This window comes from Haemorhous mexicanus, chromosome 4 (genome assembly GCF_027477595.1).
Source record: "Haemorhous mexicanus isolate bHaeMex1 chromosome 4, bHaeMex1.pri, whole genome shotgun sequence".
NCBI lineage: Eukaryota > Metazoa > Chordata > Aves > Passeriformes > Fringillidae > Haemorhous > Haemorhous mexicanus.
The window spans coordinates 12,963,801-12,980,050 of NC_082344.1; the positions used below are offsets into that span (position 1 = coordinate 12,963,801).

A 16,250-nucleotide genomic window follows, 5' to 3' on the forward strand; every position below is an offset into this window, starting at 1 on the left:
CTAGAAGAGCAGGGCATGCCTAGCAGGCCTGGATTCCCCTCCACCCCTGACTTGATTACCTGTCGGTTTGGAGGAATGGTGGGACTACATTTGGCAGCCATAATATGAGGCAGCACTTTTTGAGGAACAAGAAAGCCAGCTCTACTGTAGACTGGAGAATCAGAGCTGTGACACCTCAGCACTTGGAGCAGTTTCACTGCCAAAGGGACATATCCAATTTGTTCGGTTGTGAAGCAAGCATAGAGGTCTGTGCTGTTGCAGTTATGCTGGTAACAGTATCAAATTACAGCTCATTTCAACCTGACTTTTATGAGCCTACATAAACATCCAGACTTGAAAAAAAGTCACCCAAACTAATAGAAAGCGTGATGGTTTCTAATTAATTACAGGTAAGTAAGTCAAGTTACATCATGACTGAGATTTTAGGATGTAAACAGAAGTCCAAATATTGCCACAGATGGAGTTGCAACTAGGTAGCCTGGGGTCATTCACATATGCTGCAGCTCATCTTGATTTAAATCTTACATCTTATTTAATTTTTTCTTGCCTACATCCAGCTTTAAAATGGTTGAATAGTAAAAAATGCTAAATGTATGTAAACCAGAGATGAGATTAATATTTTCCCCCACAATACTATACTACATCACAGATCTAGAATGTTTCAAATAGGAACAATATAAATGCTATGACAAAAGAGACAGATATTCTCTCATGATCTACAAACTACATCAATGGGATTCCCTGGGAGAGACTCTAGTCCTGAACTACAATTGTAAGGAACAGTTACAGAAAGTTCTTACAAGTTTGCAAAGAGCTTATCAAATTATATTTGTTCTCTAGGGTAGATCTTCTCTTTCATAAGCGCCAGTAGAGGAGCCTGGAGCTAGAAAAGCAGTAGTACAGAGAAAAGTACTATGAACCCAGTTCACTTTTATCACTTACAGATAGGATATTATTTTCCAGCACCTGTCAGTCAAAATGAAACTGGAAAGGAAGGACAAAGTCCAACTCCATTCACTCAATGCCTGTTACCTGTCCACAGGTGACAACTCTATTGAATAAACAGCAGGTCCCATTTTAAGCCCCTGTAGTCTAATCCAATACCAAATTTAAAATATATACATTATAAAATGCACACACATGTCCCTTCCCTTCTTAAACAGAGAAGAAATTCAGATTCAATGCTTAAAATACTCCACACATTCCCATGAAAGAGCACAGTGAGGGGACAGAACCAACCTGTTGGCTCACAAAGGTTGAAAATTTAAACAAATAGATCAATAATTTTCTACCTGAAAAAAATTACAAGTTCTCAAAACATAGAACTTTACTTTTGTAAGCAGTTCAAAGACAGTCTCAAGCTTTAAATTATGCCTTTGATTTCCTTCTTATAGATAATGAGCACATATACAGTCAGGACATAAGCTCGCACTTGCTTTAATCACTCTGGGTGCCAACTAAAGATAGGCAAAGAGCAATTCAGTTAATTAAATATAGGTGTCAAGGGCCATTCTTGATGTCTAAGAGCAAACTATCAGCTAGATTCCAGCTGCTGCAGAAGAAAAACACACATCTCCCATAGGTCTTATTATGACATCTAGCTCTGTCCTAGGCTAAGACAAAGGCTTAGCCTTTGTCTAAAACTGTCTTAGATTACCTGAACACATAAAATAGTACTCAAGCTCTTTATTTGGCGGCTAAATCACTCAGATTTTCCCACTGGCCTCCATATATCAGCTTAAGTGAGTAACTCCCATGGAAAAAAGTTGACTCTGTATTCAAGAATGTACAACACTGGAACCCCAAATGATTCACCTTTAGCTGTGACGCTGTAGAACTTGGACTGCTACAAATCAATAACTGAAGCAGTGACAGAAAAGCTGCAGATATCACTACACAAGAGACTAAATATGAGTAGCTCTCTCCCATGTTACAGGCTCTACTGTCATTCTGGTTTGTACATATAAGTAAAATATTATCAGAAATGTATTTCTGAAAAATTATTCACAGTGGTGCTATCTCGGTCTATTCCAAGTGTTCTCTGCCCTCAAAAAGCACACCAGAGCAATCTTTTATTTGCCAGGAATACCTGTGCTGACTCATATAACCAGTTAAAAAGCCAATAGCAAAGTGCCCATCTTAAGTGCATGGTTCTCTTTCTCTACTCTCTAATATATCAACAGATAAAGCAGATTTTAGGCACAAGAGAACAACAAAACTAATTTTATATCAAACCATTTCCCCAATTTGGTAATGAGAGCCAAAGAACAACACAGCAAGAAACTTATTCCTCAGTAAATCTGTGCAAGGACTGAAGCAAAGCACTTACCGTGTCTTGGGATTTATCTTTGACATCATAGACTGTAAGTTTTATTTTAGTTTCCTCATAGATGGGATATTCCGGCGGGAAGGTCACACCAGTCAAAAACAGTGGATCTTTTGTACCCTGTGCAACACGAGTAAAAACTCAGTAAGGTAACAGCTGAGCAATGTGAAGGATGTCGCTATGGAGGTACAGAAACCCAAAAGGTGTCAGCTGTCTACAGCAGAGAGATGGGAACAGCTCAGTTTTATTACCCAATCAATGAGTAAAAGCAAACAGCCTTAAAATTTTATCAGGAAAACTAAAAACAAACAAGCAAAACGCAAACAAAACCACAACAAAAACAAAGTTTTTTTTTTTAACTGGAAAGGATATGAAGTGCTTCAGAGGCAGAGCATAGTATCACATTTTTAAACAGCTCAGCCAGTATCAGGTTCTGGAATACAACCTATAATAACCAAACCGTTTCTTACTCCCACAACACTTTTTGAAAGTACCACAATTTCATCTTAATTTAAATGTACTGAAGATTTAACCTGAACACACATACAAAAAATAGCAATCTTCATTAAGCCACAATGCTAAGTGTAAAGAAATGCTACAAAGACTCTCAGTATTACATTATGGATACTGATTTTGTGGAGAGGGGATTGAAATACTCCTCTTTAGGCAGTACTGCAATAAAATAACATTCCTGTGCTTTGAAACATTATGATTACACTTAAAACCTGTAAACAGAAGTAACTATATCATAGCTAAAGATGTACAATTTAATGAATAATACAAAATGTTGTTTATAATTTCTGAATGTTTAATTACACTTATTTTCCAAAGAATACCAGGCATGTATCCTTAAATTTTCCATTAAGTAATAATTAAAAAAAAAAAAAAATGATTGGGCATGACAAAGGTGACTTATCTTATGGACTAACTTTCTGTGTCCCTGCCTTCCCCTCCACCAAAGTTTGACTAAAAAGACAAGAACCTTGATAAAACAAACTCAGGAATTTATTGAGGTCTAGGACATTGAATTAGGAAATGCATCAACTTCTATTAAAAAAAATAATAGTTATCTATTAATCTTTTGCACAACATCATTCCAGACAGCGGGCAATGAGACATCCAGATCAGATACAGGATATTTGAATTAAGCAGTTTCAGGACGGTTAAGGGCTGAAACCATAATAATTTAATTAGTAGTTTGTCGAAAGTAATGACACAAAGAGCTCATGAAATATTCTCATTGTATTTAGTAGTTAAAACTAGCCTCTGGTGAAGTCATGTGTGTGTTTACAATGAGACTTCCCTGCTCTTAGTGAATCTCTCCAGTAAGTTAAGCAAGTTACATCTACATTGCTCATCCTTCCTTTTCTCTGAACCATTTTTGCTGTTTCTGACACCAATGCTTACAGGGCAAAGTGACGACTAGCAAAGCAGCCTCAGACAACTTTTGTTGTAATGTATGATGCAAATTACTAATTTTATGTAAAGTCATAGACATTACATACACACATTTCTTTCCCAAATTATAGATCTAGGGTAATATTTTTCAAATTGCAAAAGCATCAACTCTTTAATGGAAAAAATATAACAAAAAACAAATAGGATAACAGACCACATAATACACCTATGCTTTTCTGCATTTAAAAATACTTTCCAAACTTACTCTACTCCTAATTAAGTTTTATTTTGCATTGCCTTGTCCCTTCATGAGAGCAACAATTCCTTGTTTCATTCTAAACCTGTGTCTGGAGAACTGGAATATTCTTCATGCCTCTACTTGGAACAACAGAGCTTTCATGAAAAGCCAAGTTAATTTCTGTTTATCCTGGTTAAATGCCAAGAACTACAGCACACTTTGCTATGCTTTACTAACTGCCAGAGTGTGCTTGTCTTACCTAAGACTATGAACTAACTTGTTTTATTCCCAATTCACTTTCTAAAGAAGAAATGAGCAATCCAATAATCAACATGTAAATTGAATAAGAAAGACTCTCACCTCCACGATTTCAGTGCTTGAATACCGTGTCAAAATGTGCTCTGCTGGATGCACCACTGAGACTTGGATAAACGTATTCAGCTTCTGATCACGGGTAGCAGCCACTAGATCCTTGCATGCTGGAGACAGTGCAAAATAAAAATAAAATACTCAAAAGCAAACTCCAGGAAAATGCTGTCACAGGCACAGGACAAAGCAGACCAGGCTCCAGGCTCCAGATTAAATCTCCAGAGACAAGTCGATTTAACAGAGGAAGTCCCTTGGAAGTAACCTACAGAAATAGGAAGTCACATGCCACAGAACTGAGCTGAGATCTTGTTTCCACTAAAAATACTTGCAGCTTCTGCAAAGCTCCCTGCCAGAGGCTCATGAGCCCCACTCCATGAGTGTGCATGCGCATACGCAGCAATAGTAAGTAATTTTACATAAGTACTCATTTAATTTGCCCACAAAATCTCTTTTAGCAGCCTTATTGAATCCTCTCTTGTCTGAATTTCCCTAGTTACACAACCATTTCAAACACATTCTAAAACAACTAATTGCTATCAGTAGTTAAGCAGGTTTATATCATTTGTTATTACTGGAGAACTTAGCAGAGCTAGTTGTCAGGTATAAATCTACATACCTAAAAGCAGACAGCAACATAACCAATTCTTCTGTCAGTGACTGATATATAAATGAGGATTGCATTCTGCCTACACAGCATCATTATTAAAACTCATTCTACCTAACAGAGAAATTCCGTTCTGATTTAATAATTCACTTTTATCCTGGGCTCAGAGTCATGCAGGTGACTGAGATCATTCTTTACACTAACACACCTTGTGCCTTTAAAATGAAAGGGTGAAAGCACTGAAGAAAAAGGAGGAAGAAATAAATAAATGCATCATCAGCTACTCCACAGAAGGGACACAGATTAATGGGGCATGCACTGGCTCAAAAGCAAACACCATCCACCTTCTATTCTTCCCCAAGGAACATACAGCAGTGAACACTGCAGTGGGACCTACCCAGTGGTTTCTGCAGGGTAATAAACTACCCTGGGATCTCAGAAGCCTGAAGCAAGCAAAGAAAAGACTATGGCTTCAGAGAGGGCAATTGTCAAGAAAAAACTGAGGGTATTTTCTATGAGCCTACATCATCTACCAGGGGCTTCCTCAAGTGCAGCTGACCTTTAACTTTTCAAAATGTGAGATTATCTTCACAGCAAGCAAACTTGGTCTGATGAGAAGCCAATGCTAGAAAAGCTCTGATACATACAAAAGGGCAACTCAGCTTGTTTTATACCTTTTTTTTTTTCCTTTGGGCATGAACCTCTGCTGGAGTAAATGAAAGGAAAACTAGCTGAAGCTTTTTATCAATCTTTTGTTACAGTTAAAAGAGACAGGGAGACAATTAAATCTAACCTTCAGAGATTAAAGTTTTTGCTTCAGTCCAAATTGCCAATGAAATCTGGTATAGAGTTACAACCTGACCCCTATTATAATTTGGTGGAAAAAGGGGGATAAGCATAGAAGTTTGTGCATGATGAAGTCTTTATGACATAGCTGATGTAACTGCATCAGGCTCACACAGTGAGTTGCCAGCAAGTCTCTGCTGCTAAGACTCACCGCCTTACTAAAATGACCGAATATTAGCACTACTTGACATCACCTTAAAAATTACAGTAGACTTTGTGAAAAGCAGTTGTCAAAGCACAAAAGGTTCAGCAGACACCTTTTGACACTATTTGACTTTGTCCTCTCTAAAGCTGATCACATAAGTAGTAGCAGATCACTGAGATTTCCAAATATAGCCAGTTCCCCCCACAGAAGCTGATCTCATGCCACCATACAGCCCTTAAATATTGCACTCTATAATAATCTTTTTAGAATGTAGCACAGTTTCAGAGGAATGGCAAGGGAGCTCATGTTCATTACCAGAAGCTGGAACAGAGAGACAGTCAAATTTTTTACACCCACCACACAGGAAGGCTAGCCAGCGCACAATTCAATAGAATACAACAAAAGTGAGAAAAACAAAGAGACACAGACACTTAGGAAAAACAAAATTAGACCCCCAAAAAACATTATCAGTGACTCTGGCAGGAGTTCTGCAGCTGAACTCTTGGAAAAAGTACTACTGCATGATGAATGTAGGCAAAACCCTCAGAAATAATAATTTGATCTAGTTGTGGCTTGTCTCAAATACATTATCTAGATATGACTAAATCTTTTAGCTGCCAAGAGCACAGGCTTATTATCCTACTGAGAAATCATTAACAATAGGAAGAAGATTTGCACTAAGTGGTCACCACCTTGGTGCTATCTGAACATAGGAGACAATTTATTTCTGTGACAGTACTGCAATCCAGTCATTAGATCATTTTTCCTGTAAAAAGGTGGCTTAGCAGCATGATCTTGAATTTCATTGGATAGAGCTGACAGAAAACTAACTAATCTGCATATCTCCAGTAGGGAAGATCAGCATCAGAACTCTTTGAGAAACACTGGTGCAGAAGGATAAATGAAATTAAATGAAACCTGCATCTACTTGGATAACAGTGTTATTTATCTCTATTGTGACACTGGACTACTGCTGTTCACAACTCTCCTTTCAGTCAGAAAGGATATTCAATAAAGTTATCCCAGGTAAAGAACACAGAAGTTGCCAGTTTGAGCCACAGTGCATCACTTCCCTTCAAAACAGCCCAAATGAAAAGTTTAACAAAACAAAAGAACTACTTTTAAGCTGATGCCAAAGAATAAAATCTTGTAATATCCTGTTTGCAGCCTGGCAAGCTCCACAGCCCCATGCTGCATGAACAACTTTACTATCAGCACCTCAAAAACCTTGGTCTTCAAAGAAACAAAGTGGAAAAAGTGAAACATTACACAGTTAGGAAAGCATGCTATATATTTAAACAAGTTTGTAAGTTATTATTAGCATACCCCTCAAACAGAAACTGATGAAAACACAAGCATGAAAGGCATTTTGAGGCTGTTTCCTTAACTGCAAACGCAACACCGTGAGAGAGGTAACACCATCAACGCACTTTGGACCATAACCGACGCCAAGCAGACCACAGGTTATATTATTTCTCAATACTTCAGACTGTCTGAATTAATTCTGGAAAAATTCATCAACAAAACAGTGAAATGAAGCACCAGCTTGTACTTACATGCCAAAAGTATATGAATCTACTTATTGTGACTGTTGACTCAGTGTGTAAAAGCCTGAGTCATCCATTCCCCTGGTGACCAAAGCTCTGCTGAGCCTATCAGTGTACAATGAATGTTTAAGGAAGAACTGCGTTAAGAATATTTTATGCTTTAATATCAACAAAGAAAGAAGTTAAGATAGCAGGAAGAAACAAATCTTCTACTGATATTTCACTGTTCTCTGTGCTGCACTGATATGATGGCTGTGCTCTTTGGCCTTCTGCGTGCGCGCCCACATAAAGGAGCGAAAGACTGGTTACTGTTTCCTCATTGGACCTTGGAAGATTTTCTGAAAATGTTGCTTCTATACTGGAAGAGAGTACAGAGAGAAAAACTAAAAAATCACAATTACTGTATAACAGTAAGAAGAAAGGAAACATACAAAACAAACAAAACCCAAAATAGAAATAGCCTGGAAATTCATCATCTACCTTCCCTGAAACTGTAACACTTCTGACCAGGCATTTCTCACTCTCTGCTCCAAGCACAAAGCCCACTGGAGCAAAAAAATTAGTCTGGCAGAGAAACAGAAAGATGCAGCGTCTCCAAGAAATGGAAAAGATCCAGTAGCTAGAACAAACATAGGCAGTGGGAATGAAAGACATTCCCAGCTCAGAGTTCAGAGTTCTTTGGGAAATGAGCCAAGGAGCATATCAAAAATTGGGAAATGGCATTGAAACTGAACAGTTTATTTTTGCTAGTGAGGAAAAATACAGTACATTGGTGAATGTCTTCTCATACTCTGGATTCACACAATGTATGTATTAGCCTATATGGCAGTGTGAAAGGTAGCTCTTTCTTTAACCACTGACAGAAACACCATTTCCCACAGTTTCATTCCTTCCCATATTCCAAACCAAAACAGATTTCAGGGAGCTGGCTAGGAACAGGAATTAACAACATAGCCTTGCTGTCTCCAGGGTATGCTATTTTGTACGCTGTCAAAACAACAGAAAATTAGTAGTATCTGATGACAAGGGGCATGGGAAAAGCCTGTGTCTCACATGCACATATTTATGTTCAAAACTTCAATGTTCAAATTTTTATTCATTCATTGACAATGCAGCAGCATTATTATCCCACAGCAATTTAGTTTATATATAATAATGTACAGTCTGTCTTGATAAACTAATTAAGTAAGGTGTAGCTATTCCTTAGTGAGCAAAAGGACAAGCTGAAGAAGGGAATGCCAGACTTGGACCTGCGCTACAAGCAGAACTGAACAGCATACAGTTTACTTTCTTCCATCCTGGGGGAGTGCTGTGGATGGTAGGGAAGTGTAAGAGAAGGAAGTAGACATCACCACTGTTTCTGGCTCTGCTAAAAAGGAATACCTTCAGTCAGGCACATGCAAAAGCTTAGGAATAATCAAATTTTGGAACACGCAGGAAAGCTTTGGCCACACTTCTGAATTAAGAGTGCAAATGCAACTGCAAGAGGGCTGAGAACTGAACAGCAATTTCTCTGTTTGGCAAAACATGCCTGAAAGCAAATGAAATGAATATTTGAAGATGGGAATTAGCATAGAATGGTGTTAATGAGCACTCCTGCTAGTGCTCCATAATAAACCTCACTAACTGGTTTATCATAAATACTACTACTAACTGGTTGTCCCATTCCTGCACCAGCAGGAATGCTTCAGTTTGCTGATGGGAACAGAAAGAACAGAGAAGTTGCTCCCACAATTTGCAATGTGGACTCCCAGAACAATTCACCATGCAAGACTAAATGGATGTGGCCACAAAAATTATAATGTCCATGTTATCACAAAATGAGGGCACAGTTACACAGCCATGCAACAGGTATGCATTAGGAGGGACACTCTTTAATTGTAGTGACCAAAATAGATGCTCAGACTCAGGTGAACTCTATAATGAAAAGAAACTCAGTGCAACAGAAAACTACATTATAGCACATATACAAATAAGTACAGACCCAACGATTTTTACCTATGAAGATTCAAGATCACTGTTCCTGTCTCTGGGGGTGACAGGCTTCTATAAAAATAATATATCTGTTCTCTAGAACATACAGCTGGTTGCTAAAGTAGCCTAGTTATCAAGGAAACGTACATACATAAAACAATCAGTATCCTTCAGGGATGTCTGTAGTAAACAGCAAGAAGAAAATTTCTACCAACAATCCAAGAAAAAGGTGACAGGGAAGTCTTACCAAATTAATCATACAAAAAAATATCTCTAAGACATCTTTACAAGTACAAGTTTTGGGGGAATAAACCCCCACAAACACGAAACAATATTAACAGTACTAACCGTAAATAATCTATCAGTATGCTGCCCAGAAAAACCTCAGTCATTACCCACTTAATTTGCAGCTAAAAGAGCATGATCATTTATGAGTCATTGAAAAAAGATACACATGAATGCTGCTGTGGAGAAATGCTGTACACTGATAAGTGATCATGCCCATGAGTTGAGATGCCAGCTGCACTCATCATCTTATTTGCAGATGAAGTGATTAATCTGGTTAGAATTACCACCATGAAAATCAGAAATTATCTATTTCAGAGTAGGGCCTGTATGAGTGTGGGGGGTGTAGCTGCAAAGGAGGTTTGATCCCAGCTCAGGTGGTGGAGTCTGACTGCCAGAGTGGCATTTGGATGGTCAGACAGAGAAGTTTCCTTAGCAATGCAAAGGTTTATTTGTAATTTTTCATTGTCCATTGCCAGCAATGGGGTTTCAATTCTTCTGACATGCTATAACAGGCCTATTTCCTCTTACAGCTTTGCTATTTAGCCTGGACAACCCCAGACACTAAGGGGTTTAAGTCTGATAGATGCAAGCGGCTCAGGAAACAGGATGACTGGATCAACAAAGCTCACAGGCATCATATCTGCACTGCAGGAGCGAAGGCATGGTTACATGTGTTAAGTATCCATCCATGCTATTTACATTTGCTCTGCATTGATCTGCTGCTAATGTCAGATGATCTGTTCCAGAACATCCATAATCTTGCTCCAGCTTTATTTACAGTTGTGGAGAACTGAATTCCATCATTTTTGTGCTCTAGGCTTCAGCTACACAACAGCAACATGAAGAGAACTTACAGCTTGGCTTAAAAGCTCCTTAAGTAATGAAACAAACTGGTTTTGATCAAGATTTTTGAACTTTAATTTTTGAAAATGTGTCTGAGAATATATATATCTGTTTATTTCTTTCAAGTAATTGCAAAAATATAATTTTTCCCAAAAAGACTGCATGCCCTTACCGAGCACACTGTGACTCTAATAGCACAGAAAACTTTCTCAGAGATGCTGCAGTAGACTTGTGACAGCAAAGCAGATCTCTTGCTGTTTGCTTTAATTATCAATTACCCTATTTCCTTCTGCTCAAATTTATTCTACTCAAGGCACCACCTCCTAATGATATTTAGGTTGTGATCTTCAGTTTTCTAGTGAGAGAAATTAAGAAAGAAGGGGGGCAGGGGCTTGAAGCCTTACAAAAACTTGCTATACATTACTACTCCAAAATACATCCATATCAAAATAAATTTTGATACTGCTATTTCAAGGCTGCAATTCATTTTGGTGTTGTTGGTATTTCAGAATACCACAAAAAGGTTTGAATCTTCATGGAAACAGAGCTAAATACCATTTCCTCCTTCACCTTTCCTAATATTGTCATATCAAGTATCTAATGGCAAAGTAATCTTGCTGTAATTTCTTGCACAGATTTCTCGCTATCCAAAAAACAGAGTGGTTGCAAGTTAAAGTACCAAATGAAGAATCAGAAGATCTGCAAATGGTAAGCAGAATTCCATTTTTCTTTGAACTATGACCTTCTTTATACCATAAGCTTATGCTGGTAATCACTTCATCTGCAAATAAGATGATGAGTACAGCTGGCATCTCAGCAGAAAACAATTAGAACCTATAACAATTTATTTCAGATTTTATTTTAAAAAATACTTTCTTCTGTTTCCTAACATTTTACATCTCTTTGGAAATAAAATAAATGTAAAAAAATACATCAGCAATACCACAAGAAGATGAAAAGAAACAAAAGTGTCAAGTCGCAAAGTTTTCAGTCTGCCACATCAGTTTTTATTACAACGGTACACAGTGCTTCCTTTGACAGGAGCATTTTTTCACTGCTATAGCAGTTGTCAAGTGTAACATTACATGGGTTTGATCCTCAGCGTACAGTATTGACTAACTATAGAGACAGAATTCTTCTCTAATATGTAAAGAAAATTCAGCTGTTGCTTAGCCTGACTCCAAATCCATGTCTCCATATGCATCTTCACAAGATACTTTCATGCTTGTTGAGGAAAGAAACTCCCCTCGCAAAACAAAGGAAGGGAATCAAGCAACACAGTCCAGCAACTACAGCAGACAAGAAGGTTCAGGAAGAGCTCTAAACAACCTGAAATCTTTCAGGTTGCTTCTTTGCTGAACACCAACTGCTCTGAGCAGCTGTAATGGAGCTACTCTGGCTCCTGGGTAGAAGCCCAGCTACAGGAGAACTGGACTGGAGTCCAGCCCCCAGGAGGAAGTGATCCACCTGTAGCCTGGACAAGCCACCCAAACCAGCTGATGTTAACACTGACATAAGTACACCTAAGAAATGCTGCAGGTTTAGAGGCTGCATTAAGCACTTTGTGTAAAATTCTCTGGAGCTAGCTCTGTAACTAATTGTCAGCAAATTGATGTGTGGCCACAGCCCTGACACCCATGAGACTCTGCTGGTGAATAAAACTATGAATTCCTTCTTTAAGTAAAAATGCTACATATTGAAGGTAAGCAAATGAAAATGCCAGGACAAGATGCAGTAGGGAGCTATACTGACAACAGTAACTCAAAAAATAAAAGACAGACAATAATAAAAGCAAACTATAGGTCTACTGTCTTACTGAACAGCCTTAAAATTCATCTGTGTGAGAAGAGCTGTGTTCCTTCCTTTCATTGTGTCAAGTAAGGGGACAAGAAAGTGATGTCATTTCAAATTCATAAAGATTCAAACAAAACCCCCCAAAATAAAATAATTAAAAACTCCCACCAAAACCACCTCCTTAATATACCCTAAGGGAAGACAGCAGGAATCTTTGAGTTCTGTAGTAGTCTCCATGTGAAGTGCTCAAAAGAGGTAAAATGTGGCCTTTAAAAAAAAGTAGGCAGCATATTATTTACCTGTATGTTTGTATTTTTTTTTTTCATTTTTAACCCCCCACTCTGCTGGATTCCTCAATGTCAGGCTGATTCACAACTGGTTCTCATTGCATGGTGTCTGATGTTGAAAATGACCAGTGAGATACCCTAAAAAGATGGTCCTCTACAGAAAACACAATGCAAATCACTGACTAATCCCTCCATTATGTCAGAGGTGACCTTTTAGCAAAAAAAACCCCACACACCTCAAAGAAAAGCAGACTAAAATGTACTTCAAAAGACAAGGCAAAGAAGAATAAGACATGCTTTTAATCAAAAGAGAAAATAGATTTCTGCAATCCGGAACAATCACTTTTAGTCCAGTAATGATTAAATTTGCTGGTAGGGAAATGCTTGATAAATGTTAAATAATCTGCATTCAATCTGCAGTTAAAAGGAGAAGATGTTCTAACATACGGAAGATTTGCTTGGAAAGGTGGCAATTCTGGATAAATATCTAAATTAGAATTCCAAATAAGAGACAATGATTAACTCCTCAGAGGATTTTGAAGCAGTCATTCTGACCAATAATTTACTATTGCTTTAATAGCATGGGACCTGCACAAGATAACAAAGTAGAACTCCTTCACAAGGAATTTTATAAAACATATATTTGGGTTTTTTTCACATAAATGACAGAGTCCAGACCTCACAGGTCAAGGGTCATGTCAGAGGACGAGCTTCAAGGAGTCCATCTCCCATGAGCATCCTGCATTTGTTTACTTGTGTATTTTGAAGGAATAACCTTTAGTATTAAACTTCTCCAAAAAATGTACCACAGACATGAAAACTCTGGTGGTACAGACAAACAGCCTTCTAAAAAGTACAGCGTGAACAACACCATAGTGACTGTAGCTGTTGTGATTGCCTAGATGTTATTTCAAAGTAACATTTTTAAAGCGGTGAATACATTTGATTATGTAGTTTCTTCAATATCAAAACCAAGATCATTTCCCCTCGAAGACACTGGCTCATAATTATTACTCTAAATTTTCAACTCTGCAGTTTGTATTTTGAAGAAGATTTAAAAGGGGAGATATTAATGATTTTTACAAAGGAGTAAGAACCAAACCAGAAAATTTAATCCTTATACTGTAAATACACTCTAATTTCTAGCAGAAGTTTCTTCAAGGGTGAACAACAGCTATTTACATGCAACAATAATATGTTTGAAACTGCCTTGATTTTGATATGTTGACACACATAAAGACATAGTTGACTTCTTCACAGATAAAATTTTAAATTATTTTCACTCATTTTTACAAAGAAATAATAGTTTAGAATTAAGAGGAAGCAAAATAATGATAAAAACAACAATCACCCAAAACCAACAACAACAAACCAACAACCAAAAAAAGCCCCAAAAATTTTTCTTTGTCTCTGTAGAGACACCTCTTGGTAGATTAGAGATCTGAATCTTGAATTACCTAGGTATTGCAGCTCTTCATCTCAAAGTTGAAAACAGTGAAACTTCAGTTTTTTAAGCAGCTAATTTACAATCCTACAGACAACAATCCTCAGCTTCCCAGGTATGAAGAATTCTCATCTTTAAGGAATACTAAGACCAAATTCTTCTTAACTCATCATAATGAAATTTTATATGCCTTCAGTCTCTCAAAAATCAATCTTAAAAGCAACAGAATTCCAGATTGAAGTTTTAGCTTGTTTTGAACATTGGAACAAGATTGAAGTAAATTTTTAAAATGCTTCTTTATACCACGGCAGTTTTATATTCCACATAATAAGCAAAAACACTCTAAAAACATGGCTGATAATAATAATTAAAGTGTCCATAACTGAACTAGAAAATTTATTTGCCACAGCGGGTAAGGGTAAAACAATGAAGAAAGCATTGTTAAGCATTTTGTTTGTTTTCAGTAAAGCACCTCAGGTCAGTCTGTTAGTCATGCTGCATCACGAGTTGTGTGGGATTTTGTACTGCTGCATTTAGGTTTTCTCAGGGCCTGCAGAAGAACCTGATTTTTGAGTCAAATCTCACCACAGGCCATACATTTCAGAATTTCCAAAAATAAGTACATCTATAAATAATGTGTTCAAAAGGAGAGGATGACTTTAGTCTTCTATTAATTTGATGTTTTTCTATTTATGTAATTTCTGTTTCCACATATAAGGATTATAATCCAAGTCCACTAGGAAGTGTTTTATAACATGAAAGTATTACCGCAGTTATTTCTACAGGCACATTCAGAGATGTATTTAACAACTGCCACTTGAAACACAAAGGTTCAGCTAATGCAGCAAAGAGTCAAAAGAGTCAAGAGCTATCATATTTTGAGCTATTAAAAATGTTTTCAGTTAATATATTATTGGCCTAACAACAGACAGTTGTTCCATTTCTGTTTAGTCATTACCATTCTGCACAAGAAGCACCAACTCTGTGACTACTATAACCTCTAAATAATTCACTTGCTTTTTGTCTTCCAAATAATCTCTACCCCTTTGGCATTAAGAAGTGATTTTACCTTCACAGAGAAAGATACACAAGGAAAGAGATGGAAGGAATTCCCAAGGCAATTTTTCATGAAGTGTTCTACAGTCTGGGCTAAAGGTTAGAAAAGACCAACTGCAAAAAGTGACAGTAAAAAAGTTGAAAGTAAACTCTCAACAAGCCAGAGATATCCACGAGTGGGTTTTAAACAGAATACTCTGAGACTCCACACACCTGCTACTTGGCTTTGGAGGTATTTAAGATTTGAACAGTAAGAGGTCCCTAAACATGTGCAGATTGGCTCCAGGGCACATCCTAACAGTCTCAGCCCTGACGATGTGAGCAGCTCCAAGCCCACCTCTGGCTCTGTCAGGATCTGAAAACCACACACCTCTCCTTACAGGCTCGGGCTGGCAGGCAGTGGCAAGGCACAGCTGCTCGTCCACATTCTGCAAAAACATCTCTGCTGATTTCCTTCACAACACACCCAGCGGGGTGGCTGAAGGAGAAATGGGGCCAGTGCCTCTCTTCATTCAACAGAGCACCAGACCAGAAAGAGTCTGAGTAGTTCCACGGGTTTTAGCATTCTGCCCACCTCTAACATAACAGCTGCAAACCACAAAAAGCTGCAAACAATTACACAAGACAGAGGAAGACTTGAGAGTCTGCTTGTATCCACTCAAAGCTGTCTCTCCTTGACTGCAAAATAAGGAAGATTTTCATGGCAGCAGGCACAGAGAGCACAAAAGACAATCGTAATTTGGTATTTTACATTTATGTTCTAGTACCTCTGAACTCAGGTTGCTGTCCATAATCACTGCAGAAATGAGGTCCACCCCACTGGAAAAAGGGCACTAATCACTTAACAGTCATCATCAGCTTATTTTATCTTTGACCCAAATTCTTTTCTTTGCAGAGAAAGGGCTAAGAGTTAAAACTCAGGGTAAAACTCCAGTTCAGTTTTATTCCTGGCCAACACCACTTCTGCAAATACAAGTTTACTATACATTTTTTACTTCAAGCTTTCATTTTGCAAACATTCCCATGAATAACTGTTCCTTGAGAGAATATACAAAAAAAAAAAAACAAAAAAAAAAAAACCATGATTTTGC

General features: G+C 37.7%; 1 protein-coding gene across 10 annotated transcripts in view; it reads right to left on the bottom strand.

Moving 5' to 3' along the window:
- The window catches only part of INPP4B (inositol polyphosphate-4-phosphatase type II B), a 312,388-nt gene that overhangs the window by 171,065 nt on the left and 125,073 nt on the right, over window positions 1-16,250 (bottom strand). For all 10 annotated transcript variants that reach the window (XR_009486134.1, XM_059843843.1, XM_059843840.1 and 7 more), the window contains 2 exons: window positions 4,323-4,441; window positions 2,330-2,446 (listed from right to left, as the gene is read on the bottom strand). Coding sequence is in view for 9 of the 10 variants with exons in the window: in XM_059843839.1 (XP_059699822.1) it covers window positions 2,330-2,446; window positions 4,323-4,441 (236 nt within the window). In the remaining variant the exon portion in view is untranslated. The remainder of the gene's footprint in view (window positions 1-2,329; window positions 2,447-4,322; window positions 4,442-16,250) is intronic.